Source organism: Chiloscyllium plagiosum, chromosome 25 (genome assembly GCF_004010195.1).
Source record: "Chiloscyllium plagiosum isolate BGI_BamShark_2017 chromosome 25, ASM401019v2, whole genome shotgun sequence".
In the NCBI taxonomy this organism is placed as follows: domain Eukaryota; kingdom Metazoa; phylum Chordata; class Chondrichthyes; order Orectolobiformes; family Hemiscylliidae; genus Chiloscyllium; species Chiloscyllium plagiosum.
In genome coordinates this window covers 39,231,818-39,255,631 of record NC_057734.1, presented here as the reverse complement: position 1 = coordinate 39,255,631, position 23,814 = coordinate 39,231,818, and the positions used below count along the sequence as shown (strand labels likewise).

General features: G+C 43.7%; 1 protein-coding gene across 3 annotated transcripts in view; it reads left to right on the top strand.

The window, feature by feature from the left end:
* Positions 1-23,814, top strand: part of susd2 (sushi domain containing 2) — a 125,965-nt gene that overhangs the window by 68,238 nt on the left and 33,913 nt on the right. For 2 of the 3 annotated variants that reach the window (XM_043715915.1, XM_043715916.1), the window contains exon 13: positions 17,070-18,164. The exons of the other annotated variant lie outside the window; for it this stretch is intronic. In XM_043715915.1, coding sequence (XP_043571850.1) covers positions 17,070-17,142 — 73 coding nt within the window. In that variant the 3' untranslated portion in view covers positions 17,143-18,164. Of the gene's footprint in view, positions 1-17,069; positions 18,165-23,814 lie in introns of those variants that run through there. 3 annotated transcript variants of the gene reach the window in all.

Below are 23,814 nucleotides of genomic sequence, written 5' to 3'. Positions count from 1 at the left end.
GTGTGTCTGTCTGTCTGTCTGTCTGTCTGTGTGTGTGTGTGTGTGTTCGTTCCAGCATTGCGATCAACATTTAGAAGATTACAAGATGAAAGATCCTTCAGTCCTCAAGGCACCCATTCCCTTGTATCCATTGTCTCTTGCCAGGTCATGCCCTTTCCTATCCCAAAGCCCTTTGTAGTTCCTCAGTCAACTTAATGCCGACTGGAGAACCTTTCTCTCATGGCAAAAATTCAAACCAGATGATTTAACATAAACTACAACGCTTTTGCACACTTGGCTGGCTGTTGAATGAAGATGGTAAGAATTATTTAGTCAAGAGGAGCTGATTTATAACAGCCATACTAAATTATACCTACAGACGAACAACCGCTCTGGCTCTAAAAAACTAATCTTATAAATACAAAGTTTCATTCCATCAGAAGAATATTGGATAATTTAGAATTCATAAACAATTTTTATTTTATTCTTCAAAGATTATTAATCATGTTCCAGTTTCTTCTGTAGTCCCACCTGTTAGTCCCAATCTTCATTTCACTTTGTGTTTAACAATAAAAATGTGAGCTAAAACCCATACCTTTAGCTTCCTTCTTGGTTGTCTGTAGGAATTCTGCAATCTAATTATTTGATCAGCTTCGTACCTTGTTGGTGGATATCACAAAAAACCCTTTAAATCCTGCCAAATTCAGAGTATGTTGGAATAGAGAACATGCCTTAAAGTTACAAAATCTTTGTAGGCAGCTTTCATCAAGGTCAGTAGTGGGCACATTCTTGTCTCTGCAAAACCTGGGCAATGTTTCATACCTGTTATTGCACTGAGAATGGAAATAATACGTTTTTGACTTTTTTTTCCAAACTCCTGATGAGACAAAGATCTAACTATGGTTTAAAAACTCTCTGAGCTTGCACTCAGCTGAGGTTTGCACGGGAAACTTGGGGCATGGGTTTAACAAGCCATATTTTGGCGTTGGCCAATCCACTTGATGAATTATCTCAAGGCCTAACTGTAAATGGAGGCCCTTTACCTTTTGTTGTAAAGTGAATTGTTGTCATTATTCAGGAGTGTAGGAACAGGAGTAGGTCATTCGGGCGGCACGGTGGCACAGTGGTTAGCACTGTTGCCTCACAGTGCCTGAGACCTGGGTTCAATTCCCGCCTCAGGCAACTGACTGTGTGGAGTTTGCACGTTCTCCCCGTGTCTGCGTGGATTTCCTCTGGGTGCTCCGGTTTCCTCCCACAGTCCAAGGATGTGCAGGTCAGGTGAATTGGCCATGCTAAATTGCCCATAGTGTTAGGTAAGGGATAAATGTAGGGGTATGGGTGGGTTGCGCTTCGGCGGGTCGGTGTGGACTTGTTGGGCCGAAGGGCCTGTTTCCACACTACAATGTAATCTAAAAAAAACTATTTTATGGTTGATCTGGATCGTAACTCTAGTTATCTGCTTTGGGTTCCAGATCCTTTGTCAAACCAAAATCTGTCAATTGCAACTGTCAAATTTTTAATTGATCTTCATCCTGAGCAGCTTTTTTTGGGAAGAGAATTCCAGATTTCCATCCCAGTGTGTGTAGAAGTGTTTCCAGACATCATTCCAAATGGCTGAGAACTAATTTTAAGGCTAACTTCAATCCTTCCTTGTTCTGGATTCCTCTCCTCAATGTTTAGGATGGCATGGTGGCTCAGTGGTTAGCTCTGCTGCCTCACAGCACCAGAGTCCCAGGTTCAATTCCAGCCTCAGGTGAGAGTCTGCACATTCTTCCCATGTCTGAGTCGGTTGCCTCCCACAGTTCAAAGATGTGCAGGGCAGGTGAATTGGCCATGCTAAATTGCCCATAGTGTTAGGTCCGTAAGTCAGAGGGAAGTGGGTCTGGGTGGGTTATTCTTCGGAGGGTCAGTGTGGATTTGTTGGGTCGAAAGGCCTGCTTCCACACTATAGGGAAGCTAATCTAATTGCTGCCCTCATAAGTTTGGCCATATTATTAATCCCACTTTACTCAGCTCTGCTCTAAGAAGGATGATCCCAGCTTCTCTCTTCACACCACGTGATCCCATTGCTGTTTGGCTTTTTGTCACATCAAACAGATGGTCCTCTCTCTGGTGTGATGTCCTTTTGCTTTCTGTAACAGTTTGAAATGAGTACATGTACTAAGCTAATTGTTGCATCTCTTCAATGCAGTATCTGCTCCTCCCTTTACAATAATATTGGGAGTGGGAGTGAAGAGCTCAGCTCCTAAGTTAATCTTTAGTGATCTGTACCCTCTTCCTAGTTGTCTGCTGCGGAAAACCTCATCTGTGCCTTTTTTAACTCTGGACTGAGCTATCTGAATGCTCTGAAGAAGGGCCATAGAGTCATAGAACTATACAGTATGAAAACAGACCCCTCGGTTCAACTCGTACATGCTGAGCAGAGATCTGAAATTAAACCAGTATTTGGCCCATATCCCTCTAAACCCTTCATGTACCTATCCAGATGCCTTTTAGATGTAAGTATACACGCGGCACCCTCTGCATGAAAAAGTTGCCCCTTAGGTCCCTTTTATATCTTTGCCCTCTCACCCTAAACCTATGCCCTCCAGCTTTACATTCTCCCACCCCTGGAAAAGACCTTGTCTATTTCCCCTATCCATGCCCCTCAAGATTGTATAAACCTGTATAAGGTCACCCCTCAGCCTCCAACGAACCAGGAAAAATAGCACCAACCTATTCAGGCTCTCCCTATAGGTGAAACCCGCCAACTCTGGCAACAGCCTTGTAAATCCTTTTCGAAACCTTTCAAGTTTCACAACTTCTTTCCTATAGCAGAGAGACCCAAAATTGAATGCAGTATTCCAAAAGTGGCCTAACCAATGTCCTGCACAGCCACAGCATGAACTCCCAACTCCTCTACTCATTGCACTGACCAATAAAGGAAAGCATGCCAAACACCACCTTCACTATCCTATCTACCTGTGACTCTCTTTTCAAGGAGCTACAAACCTGCACTCCAAGGTCTCTTTGTTCAGCAACGCTCCCCAGGACCTTACCATTAAGTGTATAAGTCCTGCTTTGATTTGCCTTTCCAAAATGCAGCACCTCACATTTATCTAAACTAAATTCCATCTGCCATTCCTTGGCCCATTGTCTAACTGATCAAGATCCCATTGTAATCTGAGGTAATCTTCTTCGCTGTCCACTACACCTCCAATTCTGGCGTTGTCTGCAAACATACGATACCTCTTATGTTCACATTCAAATCATTAATATAAATGACAAAAAGCAGTGGACCCAAGACCAATCCTTGTGGTCACAGGTCTCCAGTCTGAAAGGCAACCCTCCACCACCACCCTCTCTTCTACCTTCAAGCCAGTTACTAGTCCTCCCTGTATTCCATATGATGTAACCTTGCTAACCAGTCTAGCATGAGGAACCTTGTTGAATGTCTTACCAAAGTCTATATAGATCATGTCCACTGCTCTGCCCTCATCAATCCTCTTCGTTCCTTCTTCCAAAAACTCAATTGAGTTCTTGAGACATGATTTCCCATGCATGAAGCCATGTTGACTATCCCTAATCAGTCCTTGCCTTTCCAAACACATGTAAATCCTGTCCCTCAGGATTCCCTCTAACAAATTGCCCATCACTGATGTCAGGCTCACCAGTCTATAATTCCCTGACTCTTTCTTACCACCTTTCTTAAGCAGTGGCATCACATTAGCCAACCTCCAGTCTTCTGGCAGCTCACCTGTGACTATCAATGATCCAAATATCTCAGCAGGGGGCCCAGCAATCACTTCCCTAGCTTCCCACAGAGTTCTAGGGTACAGCTGATCAGGTCCTGGGAATTTATGCACTGTTGTGCATTTTAAGATATCCAGCACCTCCTCCTCTGTAAGATGGACATTTTTCAAACTGTTGCTGTTTATTTCCTGACATTCTCTATCTTCCATATGCTTCTCCACAGTAAATACTAATGCAAAATGCTTGTTCAGTATCTCCCCCATCTCCTGAAGTTCCACACATATACTGCCTTGCTGATCTTTGGGGGGTCCTATCTCTCCCTCGTTATCCTTTTGTCCTTAATGTATTTATAAAACCCCTTTGGATTCTCCTTACTCCTATTTAGCAAAGATATCTCATCCTCTTTTTGCCCTCCTGACTTCCCTCTCAGGTATACTTCTACTGTCTTTATATTCTTCAAGGGATTCACTTGACCCCTGCGAATACCCAAAATATGTCTCCTTCTTTTTCTTGACCAAAACCTCAGTTTCTCTAGTCATTCAACATTCCATACACCCACCAGCCCCGGACCCAAAACATTAACTCTGTTGTTTTTCCACAGATGCTGTCAGATGTGCTGAGATTTTCCAGCAATTTCTGTTTTTAACTCATTGGTCTTCTGACCGGACATGCATCCTTTGTAAACTTGAGCTCATACCAAGATTTGCTGCTTGTGGTTGAGGGTGAACCAAGTCCAGTTCAACCATCATCCCTTTGACACCGACCTGCATTTACATTTTTTGAGTTGTTCTTGGTGACTTGGTGAAGCAAGGTCTTGTGGCCTGTTTGTTTGCATACATTTTTAATGAGGTATTGCTGCATTTAGTATCTCAGTGAGAAACATGAAGTAGGGAAGAGCTGTATTGTTGCTTAATGAGACAGAGACACAGAAAAATGCAGAAGAGAGTTAGTCAGTGTGTGTATCTGGGTGTACCAGAGAGTGGAGACATGGATTCTTTGGTAAGATATTTGACAAGAATGCTGTAAACACACAATGGGGAATTTGTGCTTGCTCTGAAGTTAATACCATAGAGTTTAGTTTGCAGTTTGTTTTAAATGCCAAAAGGAGAAACACCCATTAAAGAAAAAACACATAATGCAGAAATTTGCCAGAAGGAATCAGGTTGCAGCTGTTCCAAACCGATCAAGAAGCTTTGGCCTGCAGGTTATAGTAAATCTTCATTTGGGTTTCGAGGTGGAAGAATAACAATGGGATAAAAGGAAAATGGTTAGCTTGAATTCTTTTCTGTTTTTTGTAATGAAAACATTCCAAACTTTTCATGTGTTATGATATAGTGCACATTTTTCTCATTGAGTAAACATTTTATGCATTGTAGTAAAAGTACACTTGCAGACTCTTGTAAACGTGTTTGGTAACTGACCTCCACAGTTAACCAAAGAACAAAGTCAGGGTCTACCAAGTCAGATTTCAATCTAGGATCTGACGTATTTACTATTAACATCAGTTAGGATCAAAACACTGTTCCATTGTAAAGTGCTTCTGAAAACCTGCCTCTCTTTGACTGAGCTTTTGGTGATTTGTTCCAAAACTTCTTATGTGTCTCGGTGTAAAATTTAGTTTGATAACACTTTTGCTAAGAACCTCCAGGACATTTTGCTAAGTTAAAGATGCTGCATTCATGCTAACTGTTGCTGTTGTGTTTATTCCCTCCTGAGTTAGTGACATTGCAACAGGCAAGTAAAATTGATGATGATCCTTTTCATGTTTCTTCAAGCAGAATGGCATCTCCTGTAGGACAAGTTAACATGGCTGACATTCCCATCATCCTTCTGTCAGATATGAAAGATTTCATTGCTAAACAATTTAAATGATGGAAAAATCCATCACAAAGGACTAAATGGGTGAAACAAAGGAGTGGCTCAAGACAGTTTACAAACCTCTCAAAGGCTCAGAAAGCAAGTAAAAAAGAGCTTACATTTAGCCATAAGCATCATGGAGGCCTACTGTTTAAATTCCAGTCTGTGCTAAGGAAAGAGTTGCGGCAGATTATTAACTAGTAGCAGGACGAGGTGGGTAAGATTGAATGATGTCATGATGTCAGGATCCCACTGCTTCTGGGGCAGATTTGAATTTTCAAAGGGACGGCTGGAGAAGGAAATGGGAGGTTTGATCAGCTCCAGTCGATGGCTGATTGAACTCCTTTTGTGTTTCCGGTTGAAATCTCAAGTCTTCAATTAATCGAACCCAAACAATCTGATGCATACTAGTGTACAGCTGTCAGGGTTTGCAACTTGACCATTAGATTAGATTAGATTAGATTAGATTCCCTACAGTATGGAAACAGGCCCTTCGGCTCAACAAATCCACACTGACCCTCCGAAGAGTAACCCACCCAAACCCTATTCCCCTAGCCTATACTTACCCCTGACTAATGCACTTAATACTGTGGGCAATTAGGAATAAACTCTCTAATTGATCTATCCTGGAGCTTTTTGCATCATTTCCAGAGCTTCTTTTGTTGCCATGGACACTGTCAGTCCCCAAGGAAGCTGGCCTTTCACTTCAGTAAGGCAGCAGCAGGCCACATCATGGCCGCCGCCTACCTTAGCTACAGGTGTCGGGTATGGCAGCTCCTGCTTCTCACCGTCTGTCCAATGGGGCTATTTGAATTTACAGGTAGTGTCACAATAATAACACGGCTTGGTTGCAAGAATAGGACTTGGAATACATTGGGTGTCAGGTTCTCAGCACTGCGCTGAAAATCGAATTCCTGCAGGCTAGTGCTGGAGGTTTCATTTTTGCCGGGCCAGAGGAGTTGAGAAATTGTCCAATATTCTCATTCTTGAGGGCTGCTCAGGAATCCATGCTGTAAAATGCACTGGTGTGCATGCAGAGTGAGGGCAAGCATCAGGCATTGAAATTCACATGGAAGGAATAATCACTTGATGAAGGTGGAGACGAACTGTTGACTATGACAGACTGTACCTCAGTTCATTCAGCAATAGATCACTGTCCAAAACAAAGCAAAAAACACCACTCAGACTTCAGCACCACATGAGAAGCAAATGTTCTATTGCAAGGTGACTGCAGCCATTTTGAAATTCTATAAGCACAGATGCAAAACCGTTTGACAAAAGGATTGTACTGTGTGAATTGTATTGTAAACAGAATCCCTGGCAGGAAATAGCTTTCAATTGTTGAACAAAAGCTATCTCCAGGTGTATTGAATATCCTTTAATCTAAAGTGATGAGTGAGGGCACAGTGGAAAAACCACCTAATGCAGTAAAGCAGACTCTCTCCATTGTGTACGGCCACTCCCAGGTATCTCACAATAAGAAAGAGAAAGTGACAGGTCCCAGGTGCCTGCTACCTCGACTAGGAATACTCGACTGAGGAAATATCAAGTGCAATTCTGTTTAAACCTCCTGGCAGACACCCATGTATCTCCTCCCAGTCTTATACAATACAGCTGCTTCAAGAGGAAGAAAATACATTGAGGCTATTGGTGCTGTGGACTGCACCCACCTGTGCAGTGAGTTATAGGACAAGGGGTTAGGGGTGTTGATCAACACAAAGTGAGGATGCAGCTCACAAGTTAACTACAGACTGGGAAGCCAGCTTAGTTCATCCTGGAATTAATGAGAGATCCAAGTGATTCAGACACTTTCTGAAGAACAGTCAACACTCTTGGTGACCATTAGCCACCCTCCTGCCACAAATAACACTGTCAAGGAACAGGTTAACTGATTGTACCACTGTTTGTGCGTAAACTGGCCAGTATTTGCGTAGTGACTTTAAGTTTAGTATTGTTCCTAATAGCTGCGGTAAATGCAGACATCTCTTTCCAATTCGCTTCCCCTCTCCACGTCCACCTCAAAAAACTGTTCATCTGTCTCCTGAGTAACGCTAAGGTCTTTGGCGTAGAAATCAGTAATCATTTTGCTAAATTTTCAAATGAAAGGCAAGGCCAAAAGGCCAATTATTTCAGAACTATGGCTGAAAGAGATCTCTGATTGTCATCAGATGTTTTATTGATGTCTGCCTGAAGCAGATAATATGTAGTGCTGTTTCCTGAGACAGACAGTTTCGTGAATTGGGCCACTGTGTATTCAGGACACACCTTTCAATAAGAAGCGCTAGCGGAGCCCAGCTGCATCTATGAAAAGCTACCTCTGCAACAACAGCGTCAGCAAGTTATATTTGTGCAGTGCCATTAAATAATAATAAAACGTCCTGTTTTATTTCACAGAAAGTTGAAGGCAAAATTAGGCTTTGAGCCCACATAAGGAGACGTGAGACCGAATAGTCAAAAACACAGTCGAAGAGTTTGAAGGAACTTCTTTCACCTTCTCAGCAGCCGTAGCATTGTATTCCTCTCTCTGTTCTGCTACCCAACACACTTTGTATGGTATGATCTGCCTGTACTGCACACAAAACAAAACTTTTCACTGTACCTTGGTACAAATGACAGTAATAAATCAAATAAAAATTCAATAAGAGAGAAAGGTGAGGATTAGAGATGGAATTCTAGACATTAGGGCCTTGACAGGACAAAGCCTGGCCACCATGCCTCATGAGGTTAAATTTGAAAAATGTGGTGCTAAAAAAACACAGCAAGTCAGGCAACATCCGAGGAGCAGGAGCATCGATGTTTTGTCGATTCTCTTGCTCCTCGGATGCTGCCTGACTGGCTGTGCTTTTCCAGCACCATACTTTTCGACTCTGAACTGCAGCATCTTCAATCCTCACTTTCTTCAAGGGTTAAAATCTGTACTGCTTAAAGGGCCAGGGGTAGAGTAGAACAGATACCTGAAACGGTTACAGAGATTGGGTAGAACCAGGCCAGAGGGAAATTTTAAAAAACAACAATGAGATTTTCCAAATTTGGCAGCTTAACTTGACTTTTTGGCTAATTTAGGTCAATGAGTACAGGAGTGAGAGGTGAATGAAAGTTGGTGCGAATGGAAAAGAATAAGTATGTGGATGGAACTGCAGCATGGAATGAAGGGAAGCCGACTAGAGGTTTATTGAAGTACAATCAGAAGAGACCAAAAGTGAATTAAAGGGACTACTTCAGATTTTGATGCCATTGTCTCTTCACCCAGAGAGTGGTGGCTGTGTGGAATGATCTCCCCCAGAGGGCAGTGGAGGCCCAGTCTCTGGATTCATTTAAGAAAGAGTTGGATAGAGCTCTCAAGGATATTGGAATCAAGGGTTATGGAGATAAGGCAGGAACAGGACACTGATTAAGGATGATCAGCCATGATCATATTGAATGGTGGTGCAGGCTCGAAGGGCAGAATGGCCTACTCCTGCACCTAATGTCTATTGTCTATTGTCTGTTGTCCACTCAAAGGCTTGGTCATAACTGAGGCCAATAACAGGTTGAAAAAAAAATTGAGGGAAGCCTCAATGGGAGAAAAATGTTGAATATTGTGGCTAAGCATCCTGCTCTGAATCCGTACCTACAATGTACACTTTGGTTAAGGATAGATTTCAGATACACTTGGACCCATGAATGTTCTGATGAGCTGTCTGGTGCTTGTTTAAGGACCTTTCTTGGAAATGGTGGTCTACTCAACCCAGTATTTTGGAATCTCAATGTGGCCTGAACAACTAAAAACAAAACACACTGTTATGTAACTGTGTTTGTTATCCCACTTTACTCTGGTAAAGTGACAGCTGCTGGAGTGGCTCTGAGGAAGGTCCCTGGTCATGTAGCAGTGCCTTTCATTACCACAGATTATACCTTATAGGAGATGTGCACAGTAAGACTCCAAGGAGCGTTTCTGGCGTTTTGGAGGTTGTGACTCCAATCAAGAGGAAAACCAGGTGCACTGTAAAACAGACCTCCTGGTAACCATCACTCATTTTCCACTGCACATGAAGAAGAATTTCAATTTGTTTCATCACCTTGAATAGCTGGCAATAGTTGCGTGGAAGTGTAAAAGGAAATCCAGAGTGAATAGTGACATTCTCAATGAAATAGATTTTAGGGCTTCTTTAAGAATGTTCCATGTTTAAGGAACCAGGTCGAGCCAACTTTAGAATTTATAAAGCATTCCGTCAGCTGGGATTGAATGAGTAGCACTTCATCCTGATTCAGATACTCATGGGTTGTAGTCCTGTGCCTGAGACTGCAGTGTAAAACTGGGATGTTGCTAAACTGTTGCTGAATCATTCCTGAAATGAGGAATCCTGTGACACTATTCAAAAAAAGAGCAAGGGCACTCTCCCTGGTGTTCTGCCCAACATTTCTTATTTAGCCAACATCTCTATAATTGATTATCTGGCAGCCATCCTTCTGTGGGAGCTTGCTGTGCATAAATTACTGACTGCATTACAAATGAGATGGCAAATCCAAGTGTTTCATTGGCTGTAAGATACTTTGGGAGAACCTGACTTTATAAAAGGCACTATATTAAAGCAGCCCCATGCTTTTCTCGTCTGTTTTCCTTTCAATCTGTCTTTCTCACTCTCAGAGTGATGTTTTTCTGATGTCTGACAGTATCTCCTCTCTGCTGCCTCTCTTTAGAATAACATGGCTCAGTGCCAAGTCTGAGGCAGAGAGAGGATATTATACCTCTCTTACGGCACTGGTTTGTTCTGGAATTGAATTGAATTGAATTTATTGTCCCGTGTACTGAGGCACAGTGATAAGCTTTGTCTTGCGAGCATTACAGGCAGGTCACAGAGTTAAATAGCATAGATAAGTAAATAATAGGTAAACAGCAGCAAAAACAAAAAAAAAAACACAGGTACAGGTGAATATTAAGAGTTTGTGAGTCCATTCAGTATTCTAACAACAGTAGAGTATTAACTGTTTCAAAACCGGCTGGTGCATGTGTTCAGGCTTCTGTACCTTCTCCCCGATGGTAGAGGTTGTAGAAAAGCATTGCCAGAGTGGGATGGATCTTTGAGAATGCTGGTGGCCTTTCCTTGACAGCGGGCCTACTGGATGGATTCTATTGACGGGAGGTTGGCCTTTCTGATTGTCCGGGCCGAGTTCACCACTCTCTGTAACCGTCTCCGATCCTGAATGGCACAGGTGCCATACCAGGTAGTGATACATCCAGACAGAATGCTCTCGATGGTGCACCTATAAAAGGATATTCACCATCATGTCAAATTTCCTCAGCTGCCTGAGGAAGAAGAGACGTTGTTGGGCCTTTGTAACCAGTGCGTTCACATGAAGAGTCCAAGAAAGCTTGTTGTGGATGACCACTCCCAGGAGCTTGACACTCTCCACTTGTTCCACCTCTGTGCTGTTAATGTGTAGAAGGACATGAATAACATCCCACCGCAAGTCAATAATGAGTTCCTTGGTTTTGTCGGCATTGAGAGCTAGCATGTTCTCAGTGCACCATTTTTTCAAATCTTCCACCTCCTGTCTATTCTGTTTTGTTGCCATCTGAGATTCAACAGACTATGGTGGTGTCATCAGTGAACTTGTAAATGACATTAGTCTGGTATTTGGTAATACAATCATTGATATACAGTGAGTACAGTAGGGGGCTGTGTGCATACAGATTGCCCCACTCTGCCTTTTGCTGTTTTCAGGCTTCATATGTGAGTTTAAAAACTGTACGTGCTGTATGCTGTACGTGCTATTTAACCACTGGGGTATCACAGCTGAACCTGTCCCTGACCTCTTCTGATGTCCACGTGTGTACTTTCTGCTGAAGTCACCAGATAGCGAGCTGGAGTGGGATCCGGGATCATATTTAGCCCTCATGCTCTCCCCCACCACCCCACCACCAGTCCCGCTCCAGGTCAAAGAGAACAAGGCTCGAGTACGATGGTGGATTGAACCTAAGACAACACTGTTTGTACAGCTCAGTGACATCCTTTAATCATGAGGCCATTAGGAAGGCTGCATGCTGTGTTAGCAGTGTTACATTAAGAGATGGCTTTAACGGAGTATAATACTCCTGTGTGTACTATAAATCAATGGGGAATAATTGGAAGAATATCGTACACTATCACCACATTTATCATTTATAACCTCACTATAGTTCTATGATTTTTGAAATGTTGCTAATTAATCACGTGGAGATAACAGATAGTCGTTTGAAACACATCTCCTCTGTTGGGCTGTCGGGAATATTTTTAACACTCAGTTGTACTGTACATTAATTCCTGCCAAACCAGGCCATTTTTTTATTGTGGATCAGTGGTGCTGGAAGAGCACAGCAATTCAGGCAGCATCCGAAAAGCTTCGAAATCATTTTTTTATTGTGTCTTATGTCAGTGGGTGAGATGAGGGAGTGGTGGTTTGTGCGTTGGACAAATGGAGCACTCTGTTTAGTTGGTTACCTCAGTGATTTGGGGACTGCTGAGTGTGGCATTGGGAGTTCTCTGTCATTCAGACACTTTAAGGCAAAAAAAAGACTGATAAGTTAGATTGGTTCAACTTGAACATTTGCAAGAGAGAGATAATCGGTTGAAGCTTTCCAGCTTGCACTTATCACAATTAAACTAACTTTAGAAAGGGACCAGCAATCTCTGCAGCATGGAGTGCTGGTTGGTTGGACTATGTTTAGCCCGGAGAGCCAGCAGTAGCTGTAAACTGTGGTATAACTGATTAACTTCTGACTGAATAGTTTCAAGTTGCTTAGTTTGAATGTAATTGGATAATTGAGATTGACAGATAACAGCTCCTGCTCCATATTCTAACAAATCAACCCTCTTTTCTCAAGCCGTGTAAATTGGTGTTTCCATTATAAAGCTGATTTCCTTGTGCTTCTGTCCTGATGAATGCAAGATGAAAAGCTTCAACTTCGTGTTAGTTTGTTTAGCAACGTTTAAGTTCTGTGCCACCAAGCAAGTAACGGCTATATTCCACAGGTTACTCATCTGTGTCCTAACATGAACTACAAGGTACGTCAGCAACAGAATTAAACTATCGTGCTCAACAATCACATTGCTTTCCTTTATTAACTGGACTAACCAATCACTATGGGGATGTTGGTTAGCCACAGTACAGATGCAACTGTACCAGCTTCTTCTGTCAACCATTTAAATGGAGGTACCAACCCAATGAAAATGGAAGTTGACACAAGGATATAATTTGTTCATGGCATAGCATTTGCTCAGGATTGAAAAGCCACAAGTGCGTACGAAAATATCCCAAGGTGCGTCCAAGGCTTTTGATTCGTGGAGCGACATAAAGAGGTACAAAGGCAGGTGAAATGATTTTACGGAGCACCCTTGATGAGGGCAGGTACAGAGGTGCTGAAGTGTAGGGAGGAAATTGGAGACTTGAGGGCTAACTGCCAACATGGAGTGATGGTAAACGGGAATGCATGAAAGGTCAAAATTGTCGGCATGTTGAAATCTCGGAGGGTTGTAGGGCTGGAGGGAGGTTACTTGTTAAGTAAATTCTTAACTAACAAGAGAGTCCAAGGTTATGAGGGTTAGGCTGGAACATAGTGTTGAGGTCACAATTAGATCAGCCATGATTTTATTGAGTGGTGGAGCAGCTGGAGGGATTAAATGACCTACACCTGCTCCCATATACAGGAGGGAGGGGACGATGTTGAAAATAAGAATGCAAGTGTAATTTGATTAGATTAGATTCTCTACAGTATGGAATAATTGCCTCCCTCTTCCACTAAGGATAGTTTATCTTAGTAGACTCATATAGTGTGTATATTCTTCCTGCTCAGTGGCAGTTGGAGCAGAGGGAGATACCTAATGCCACCCCGTTCCAATGGATATTATGGAGTGTTAGACTTCTAAATGCAAGAATTGTTTTCGGAGTGTAGAGAACCTGAGATTTGATGTGCCCTCTTCAGTTTCCAAATAGTGTGTTGTGCTTGTAAGCTTCTTTGTCCACAGTCGTCAACCAGTTGATAAAGTATTGGCTGTCTACTGTAGTCTGTCATAGTGATACAATTGGTGAGAATTCTCATCAGCTTCTCATGGGCTCACACACCATCAGCTCCTGGGAAGGCAAGCAATGTCTTGACGCAGGAAGGTGGATGCTGTGTCCTGGTTTTGGACAGAGTTCAGGTATCGGTAAAGAAAACTTTCTTTATGAGGGTGCAGTTGCCTTTATGCAAGGACAGGCCATTGAAGACCTTATTGAAAATTAAAAGGAGGAAGTTTTACCTTGTCTATTTCTAAAATAGCAGAGTTAAATTAGCTGCTGTCTGATCTTTAATAATTCAGTGTAAAAATATCTTGAGGTTTCTTTAGTTTGAGTCTCCAGCTGCAAGGTGAATGGATTTAGGTGCGTTGACCATTTTAAGAGCATAATTGTATGAACATGCAGCCAGATTAAATGGAAAATATTGCAGGCGCTCGGGAGTTCAAACAATACTCAAAAATAGTGCAACTACTTACAAGGTCAAGCAGCATGTGTGGTTAAAGGAACAAAGTCAATGTTTCAGGGAAATGGTCATTCATTAGAACTGAAAAACATGAGGGATTTAACTGGTCCTAAGCAGGTACAGGGAAAGGGAGAAAGGGTTCAAGAAACAAATAGGGTTGACAGCAGGAAAGATTGAATAACAAATGGGATGAAGTTATGGGATAAGTACATTAAAAGGAAACAATAAATGGGCCAGACTGGAGGAGGCACGCAAGGAATAACAGAATCATTACACACAGCAGCTATCTGAATGCGAGCAATGGTTATCATCTGAAACTTTATACACCTTGATCAGATCCCCCTTTTATCCTTCTCTGCTCTAAGGACTTAAAAACCCAGCCTATCCAGTTTTCATAGTTGAGTCACTCCAGTCCAGGTAACATCCTGGTGAATCTCCTCTGCACCCTCTCCAGTGCAGTCACATCCTTCCTACTGGATTGTGAGCGGAACTCTACACAGTATTCCAGCTGTGGCCTAACTAATGTAACTCCATCATAACCTCTTTGCTGTTGCATTCAATTCTCTAACCAATAGCGACCAATATGCCTTCTTATTCACCACATCTACTTGTGCTGCCAACTTCTAACATCTATTGACATACACACCAATGTCTCTTTAGTACTTCCTGTGGCCAATACCCAGAATTAGGTTATTCAGTATTCAATCATGGCTGATGTGTTTCTCAACCTATTCTCCTGCCTTCTCCCCATTACCTTTGATCCCCTCACTAATCAAGAACCTATCTCTGTTTTAAATTCACTCAATGGCTCGACCTCCACTGCCTTCTGCAGCAATGAATTCCACAGAGACATCACTGTCTGTCTGAAAAAATTCTTCCTCATCTCCGTTCTAAAGGATCACTCTGAGGCTGTGCCTCGGGTCCTAGTCTCTCCTACTAGTGGCAACATCTTCTCCACGTCTACTCAGTATTCTGTAAGTTTCAATCAGATCCACCCTCATCCTTCTAAACTCCATTGAGTAAAGACCCAGAGTCCTCAACCACTCCACATATGACAAGCCCTTCACTCCTAGAACCATTCTTGTAATCCTCTTCTGGACTCTCCCACACACACACACACACACACACAACAAATGTCCAAGGCCAGCGTATTCCACCTTAGATATGGGGCCCAAAATTGCTTACAGTATTCCAAGTGTGGTCTGACCAAAGGCAGTATTGGTTGATGAGTCATGTTGTAAGTTTTCAGGTTTAACATTCTGGATTTTACATGGATATGGTGAGAAGGTTGACCAAAAGGTGGTGGGGGCGGAGCACACTTGCCTCTGCTGGTTATGGAAACTACAACTGGATTTTAGGTTGATCCAGCCAGTGAAATGTCTTCAGTGCCAGCCTTATCCCTGATGAAGTTGGCTGTCCAGTCAGAGGGGTGGCAGCTGTACTGTCCCAACAGCGCCACCAGGAGTGGTGGCTAGTGCTGGGATTGCTGCAGTCCAGGGCCAGCCATGCTGGAGAGAGTTAAGGGTACAAGTAAGTGGGTTTGGGGATCACTGGTGCCAATCAGGCAAGCCTCTGTAAGGGAGGCATTGAGAAAGTTAGTCACAAGGATTGGGTAGTCTCCCAATGAAGGTGTCTCTTTCTCTTGGCATTGGCCTCTGTGGGCCATAGGGTGCTCCATCACTGGAGATGTCTTGAATGCATCCACGGGGAGGCTGTGAGGCTTTACAGGAGGTGAGGTGTCCACGGTTCACATATAAAATTCCAGGAAGAGACCCATTAAGTGCCTATTAATTAGCTACAGCTGAACCTCAGGAGATAATGAGGACTACAGATGCTGGAGAGTCAGAGTCAATAAAGTGTGGTGCTGGAAAAAGCGCAGCAGGTCAGGCAGCATCCAAGGAGCAGAAGAGTGGATGTTTCCAGCAGGACCCTCCACCAGGACCTGAAAAGCTATAACATGGGGTGGCCCGGTGGCTCAGTGGTTAGCACTGCTACCTCACAGCACCAGGGACCCAGGTTCAACTTCAGCCTCGGGCAACTGTCTGTGTAGAGTTTGCACATTCTCCCTGTGTCTGTGTGGGTTTCCTCCAGGTGCTCTGCTTTCCTCCCGTAGTCCAAAGATGTGCAGTTTAGGTGAATTGGCCATGCTAAATTGCCCGTAGTGTTCAGGAATGTGTATGTTAGGTCCATTAGCCGGGGGGTAAATATAGGGTAGAGGGAATGGGTCTGGGTGGGATACCCTTCAGAGGGTCAGTGTGGACTTGTTGGGCCAAAGGGCCTGTTTCCACACTGTAGGGATTCTATTCTATGTCTCATTAGTTCTAGTGTAGGGTCTTACTCAAAATGTCAATTCTTTTGTCCTCAGGTGCTGCTTGAGCTGCTGTGCTTTTTCCAGCACCACACTTTATAGACACCCTGCCACCCCCCCAACCCACCCCTCCCCCCCCCCCTCCACCCACCCACCATGACAACGGAGCCTCAATTGGCTTAAGGATGGGAAAACTGCCCACCACTGCTAAATATATCACTGATAGGGATGGACAATAGGTAGGGCCACCACCCCTAGGAGATATTGCAATTGAAACTGTGGTCAGCACTGAATTCAACAACTTCAGGTCATAAGCCTATTATAACGGACATTATTGTTGGTGACTTTATTTTCTCTTCAGCTGCTCTAGCTTCATTTCTTTACTTGTCCCATCATCATGCCCTTTTGCATATTTTCCTTTAGCTGCTCCTGCCTTCAAAACTACCTCCGCTCTCCTCTTTGATCATTCCTCCTCTCCGTGCCTCCATACTTGCCAAGAGCCTGTCACTGTCCTAACCATTCCCAGTCGTGACAAAAGGTGATTGAACCAAAATGTTAACTCTGTTTCTCTCCGTAGATGCTGTCAGCCCACCAGCCTGTTCCGCTGAAACCTCAAATCCACAATTATTTTCAGACGGTCTCGCTGGTCCTGTGTCTTTTGAACAAGCACGGAAAAACAATATTCATCATTTCTCTTTCTTATCCCTTTTGCAGGAGAAAAGCCAAAATGGCTGCCACTTCTCACGAGTATCAAAACACCAACACGGAGAAAACTGAGAACATGTGACCCTAGGGAATGAACCCCAGCCCCATCCCCACCCTTGGCATGGACAGCCCCCTCCCTCACCACCCTCTGATTTGCAGTCAGCCCAGCAAACACTGTCTGGGAGATGGATCTCTCTCTCTCGCTTTTTAATTTCAGAAGCCTTCGGAAAAAGGGATTACGCACTTTTCAGAACGTGGTGGATAATCTTTCAGACAGCTGTGGGCCAACTGTTGACAAATTAATTGCGGCTGCATGCTGGTTACAGGAATTTAAATGATCATTTTTTTAAAACATCTAATGCCTGCATATGCTGGGACCGGCCAAATCGTTCATTCAGTTCAGCCTGTAACAATATCAATACCAGCCACAGGACTGATTGCTCAGTGCAAGGCTGGTCTGGTTGACAGGATTGGGAGTATCGATGAGTTTAGATTTGTCAGCGTACTGATTACTATCCTCAGTCTGCTGCGAACTCTGACCTTTCTGTTCCTTCCTCCACTCTCTATGGTTCAACACCCATCCTCAGCTCTGGCTTTACTTTGAGGACTGCAGAGAGGAGGGAGCTGAGGGCAGTCCAGTACTTTTGCAGTTGCACAGAGAGATCCTGAAGTGATCAGTAGAACCACATAAAAGTTGTAGCATGGAAAGAGGCCATTTGGCCCATATGCCTGCACCATTTGAATAAACCAGCCCTCCTCCCCCATTCTAATCCACTTTTCAGTCCTGGTCCCAGGTAACAGTGCTTCAGGTACAGATCCACAGTCCTTTTAAATGGGGTGGGAATTTCAGCCACAAATACCAAACTGGTCAGTGATTTCCAGATCCCTATCACTCTCTGGGTGAAAATGATTTCCCCCTCTCATCTTCTAACAATTACCCCTCAGCTTTCACTGTTCTAAGGAAAACAATCCTAGCCTCTGCAGTCTTTGCTTATAGCTTCCATTCGCAAGTTCTCGCAACAATTTCTTCTGTACTCTTTCTAAAGCAATTTTTAAAAAATGGGATGAGGGTGTTGCTGGCTAGGTGGCCTTTATTGCCCATCCCTAATTTTCCAGGTCAGAGTTAACCATATTGCTGTGAGTCTGGAGTCACATGTAGACCTGACCAGCTAAGGATGGCAATTTCCCTTCCCTAAAGGGCATTAGTGAACCAGATGGGGTTTTACCAAGATTCATCATCAGGCTCTTAATTACAGATTTTGTTTTAATTAAATTTAAATCTGCCCTAGTGGGATTTGAACCTGCATTCTCAGAACATTACCTGGGTCTCAGGATTAACAGTGCAGTGATAACACCACTAGGACATCACCTCCCCTGAATTATATCCTTCCTGTAATGTGATGACTGCAAAGTGAAGTCCCATAAATCTTTCTGACCTCACTATTGGTTCAATTTCTGTATTCTTCTTCTAATTTTCTGAGAGATGCAGGAAAAGGTTCACTGGATCTCCATTGGCTTATTCTCTTTTTCAAAGGGGGCACGTTATATGAATCATGTGACTTTTCTGCACTCCATGGTGGTGCTGCTTTTCACAGTTTTGCATGATAAACACTCCAAAGGCTAACCGAGCACAGTGGAATTTCCTCCACACCACCCTGTCTGTACGGATTAGAATTTGCAATGCATTCAAAATCCTGCTGCCAGGACCAAGCAGGGGTCTTGAAGACCTGATTGTCAGTGGGCACCACTGGCATGATCTTTCCAGGGGTGCCCGACGAATTGGCAACACTCACCATCCCCTTGAGAATGGGCTTCTGCTACTGCTCATCCTGGCAGCTATGGAGTCCTCTGTCAGACCTTTTGGGAAAGATGGGGACCACAAGGATGCCACAACCCAGACCTGCCTTCAGGGAGATAGATTCAGAGATGAAAGGCCATTCAGCCCATGAATCACACTCTCGGTGGCTCTTTGGGCTGCAGATGTGGTGACCCCCCTCTTTGACATTTGGTGGCTTGGACACCGGTGGTTGCGTAGCCTGCCATAGGAGGGCACCTCCATGGTGACTGGTAGCTGCTTTGCTAGCGGCAGAAAATGCCAGCAAATGCTCTCACCCTCAATTGCCCCTAATTCTGACTTTAACATCTGGAACAGAGAACCCATTTTACCCCCTCCCTGCCTCTCAAAGTTTGTAGGGGATGGTTTTTGGTGTTTCTACCCAATTTTGTTGTCTTGCTGTTCCCTCTCTTCCACAGTGGAGCTGGGAAAATCCAGGCCCAGCCCCAGTGATAACCACAGGAGAGATTCTCGTCCAAATAACTGTGGCTGTGGGGGCTGTTCTTGGATTAAGAGCATCAGATTTGAGTGGACACTTTTGTTCACCTTATGCACACACCTCAACAGCTGTTGAAGGTTAATTCACTCTAAGGTGAAGGTCAATGCCTATGTCAAAAGCAAGTCTGGTGGTGGTGGATCATTCAGTTGGTGGAGACAGTGATAGGAGGCAATTGCTGTCCACTTAAGGCCTCATCCCAATGCTGCTGGTATGCCCCCAATGGAGGGTGTGGGGGGGGGATTTGTGATTTGCTTGCAGCTTCTGGCTGGTAAGAAGGACATTGAAGAAGGTGGGCATTGTTTTTAGACACACATTCAAAGGCACTCTGTGCTCGAAGAGGAAGTGGGTTTCGGGAATTGGGGAGGGAGGCCTATTGAGAGCCATCCTCTGTCCTAGTTTGCTGCTGACCCTGCCCACAACACCTCTCTCTCCATCAATCTCCTGCCATTGGTGTCCAATAATGATGGTGGTCCTTGGGTGGGTACAGTACCAGCAGCAGCCACCACCTTCTGAGTGGCACTGCTGAGTTAATGGTCTTTGACTGGCCGACAGCTTTAACCTGTCAGGATGCCTGGGGTCTTTAGAGGCTGGGAAGACCCAGTTAAATGTCTGATTTGAACTTAATGTGACAAACAGAAGTGACAAGGGACTTTTGTCAGCTGATGGCTGAGAGTCACATCACCTCTGTTAAATACCACTGCAAACTTCTTCCAACTAGCAGACTGCACGCTATATTCACCTGATCAGGTGAATCAGCATTCAGGTTCCAAGGAGTGACAGGATAATACTTTAAGACTGTGTCTCTCACTTACACCTATGTCATTGATTTTCTCAACTAAAAATGAGAGTTTTCTCAAAGAGATAACATCTAGCCAGCTATGTTCACTTTATAGCATTGTGTGATTGTTGAATGTAGCAGCTTTTCAGAGTTCTTTCCTAAGTAACCTAAGCTGCCATTTTGTGCAATAAGGCTATTAGTTCAATATGTAACATTGTGCAGTCTTTTTATATGATTGAAAATATCATTTACTGCTGACTTGATTAAAAACAACACAAATTTATTTTTTATCTGACATATGTATTTGCTTCCTTTGACTTTGCTAGCAATGTGCAATTTATTCCACTTTAGTGTTTTCACTGTTGTTGCTGTCACATGGAGTGCAGTCATCACTGGGTCCTGTCGCTTGATAGCAACTCCTCTTAGTAAGCCCAGGAGATTCTTCACAAAGAGGGTGTTGTCTCTCAGGGGTACAGTTTCACTAAGATCTAACTTAATCAAAGAACAATGAACATTACAATCAGCAGGTTCCTTACAAAGTGAGTCTGGCCTCAATGGAGTTTTTAAATGGGGGAATGAAACAATAATTATTAAATGTAACATTCATATTTGTCATACTATTTCAGTAAATACCATAATTGTTTTGACTTAAGAGTGAGTGCAGTTGGTATATGCACATTACTAAATCTAACCGTTGAGAAATCCAAACTAATGTGCATGCAACCAAACTGAGGCAGTAGCTAAACTGCAGCAGCTTTGCATTACGTTAGCTCCTTCACTCAATCATTTTCTGAACCATTTCCAGCCCACTCTGCTCAATTAAACAATTGAATCAAAATCTGGGGAGGTTGTTGAGACATAGTGTAGTGACTGTAATGAGGTCAGCCAGATGGACCTCATAGACTATGATTTCCCTGATTGGGGCTGTTAACCTGGTCCAATCAGATATAAACAGGAGTGCCAAACAGGAGTGTCAGACATCCTGTTCACTCTGAGAGCTGGCTGTATGGGAACTGGATCAGTGTCAAGGACTCTCCATGTGTAATAAAAAAAAAGAGGAAAAAAACCAGGAGTGCCAAACATTTTGTTCACTCTGAGAGCTGGCTCTGAGGGAGATGGATCATTGTCAAGTGCAATGCACATGAAAATAAAGGGTGACTGGTGACGGGTTACCTCCCTCTGTAGAGTTATTTCACATGGAGTCATACAGCACAAAAACAGGCCCTTCGGCCCAACTCGTCCATGCAGACTAGGTTTCCTAAATTGAGCTAGCCCCATTTGCCTGCATTTGGCCCATATCCCTCTAAACCTTTGCTAATGATAACTTTTGACTTATCTTGCACCAGTGTCCCAGACCAAATTTACCCAACCACATCATCCCCCTTCAACACAAACTACACATGCCAACACTTGGGGTTATTTTGGAAAAGGAAGTGGGCAGAAAAAATATCTTTGTGGGCTACGTGTAACTTTTTTATTAAATAAGAATGAATTATATCTGTTTTTGTTGTGCTTAGTAAACAGAAACTATCTCCCTACCCCCTCCAACCACCCCGGTCTTTGTGTTTCTGAGTGAGAGTGGGAAACTGATTGGTGTATTGAATTGTGGGCCATGCCCACTCAAAATAAGGTGGAGATTGTCCTAGCTATTACAAAACCTGAACTACTATTGGAGAGAAGAGAGTTTCAGTCCATTAATCTGGGCTACATTTTAAACCAGAGGAAAAACTATGTTGCATTCTTCCTGTTGTCCAAAGAGAATCATTTCTATGGAACTGGTTTCTAAAAAGAATCATGAAACTTAAATCTCGATGGGTCTAACCTCTCAAGAGTGAGCCGAGGGATCGAAGGAGTGGTAGATGCAGTTTAATTTAGGTAAATGTGAGGTGGACAGGACTAATGCATTTAATGGTGAGGTCCTGGGGAGTGTTGCCAAACAAAGAGAACCTTGTAGTGCAAGTTCAAGCTCCTTGAAAGTGGAATTGCAGGTAGATAGGATAATGAAGGCCTTTGGTATGCTTTCCTTTATTGGTCAGTGCATTGAATATAGGAGTTGGGAGGTCATGTTGCGGCTATGTAGGACATTGGTTCGGCCACTTTTGGAATACTGCTTTCAAGTCTGTTCTCCCTGCTATAGGAAACATGTTGTTAAGTATGAAAGGATGCCAAAAAGATTTACAAGGACGTTGCCAGGGTTGTAGGGTCTGAGCTACAGGGAGAGGCTGAATAGGCTGGGGCTGTTTCCCCTGGAGTGTCAGAAGCTGAGGGTTCGCCTTGTAGAAGTTTTTAAAATCATGAGTGGAATGGATAGGGTGAGTAGCCAAGATCATTTTCCCAGTGTAGGGGGCTCCAAAACTAGAGTGTATAGGTTTAAAGTGAGAGGGGAAAGGGACTTAAGGGGCAACGTTTTTACACAAAGGGCAGTGCGTGTATGGAGTGATCTGTCAGAGGAAGTAGAGGAGGCTGGTACAATTGCAACTTTCAAAACGCATCTGGATGGGTATATGAATAGGTGGGGATTAGAGGGATATGGGCCAATTGCTGACAAATGGGATTAGTTTTATTTAGGATATCTAGTTAGCATGGACGAATTGGACCAAAGGGTCTTTTTCAGTGCTGTACAACCCTATGACTTTATGTTGATGATGAGACAACTACAATTCCAATGTCTCTCCTCATTAAGGAATCAAAGGCTACTGCTGAGCTTGGAGGAATGAAGAAGGAAGCCAAGGTTACTTGTGATATGGCAACTGGTTGGCTTTTGACAGCCTAATGATCATAGAGTCATAGAGTCATAGAGATGTAAAGCATGGAAATAGACCCTTCGGTCCAACCCGTCCAAGCCGACCAGATATCCCAAACCAATCTAGTCCCACCTGCCAGCACCCGGCCCATATCCCTCCAAACCCTTCCTATTCATATACCCATCCAAATGCCTCTTAAATGTTGCAATTGTTCCAGCCTCCACCACTTCCTCTGGCAGCACATTCCGTACACGAACCACCCTCTGCGTGAAAAAGTTGCCCCTTAGGTTTCTTTTATATCTTTCCCCTCTCACCCTAAACCTATGCCTTCTAGTTCTGGACTCCCTCACCCAAGGGAAAAGACTTTCTCTCTTTATCCTATCCATGCCCCTCATGAATTTGTAAACCTCTCCCCTCAGCCTCCGACGCTCCAGGCAAAACAGCCCTAGGCTATTCAACCTCTCCCTATCGCTCAAATCCTCCAATCCTGGCAACATCCTTGTAAATCGTTCTGAACCCTTTCAAATTTCACAACATCTTTCCGTTAGGAAGGAGACCAGAATTGCACGCAATATTCCAACAGTGGCCTAACCAATGTCCTGTACAGTCACAACATGACCTCCTAACTCCTGTACTCAATACTCTGACCAATAAAGGAAAGCATACCAAACGCCGTCTTCACTATCCTATCTATCTGCGACTCCACTTTCAGGGAGCTATGACCCTACACTCCAAGGTCTCTTTGGAGAAAGTGACGATTACAGATGCTGGAGATCAGAGCTTAAAAATGCGTTGCTGGAAAAGTGCAGCAGGTCAGGCAGCATCAAAGGAACAGGAGAATCGACGTTTTATGCCCGAAACATCGATTCTCCGGTTCCTTTGATGCTGCCTGACCTCCT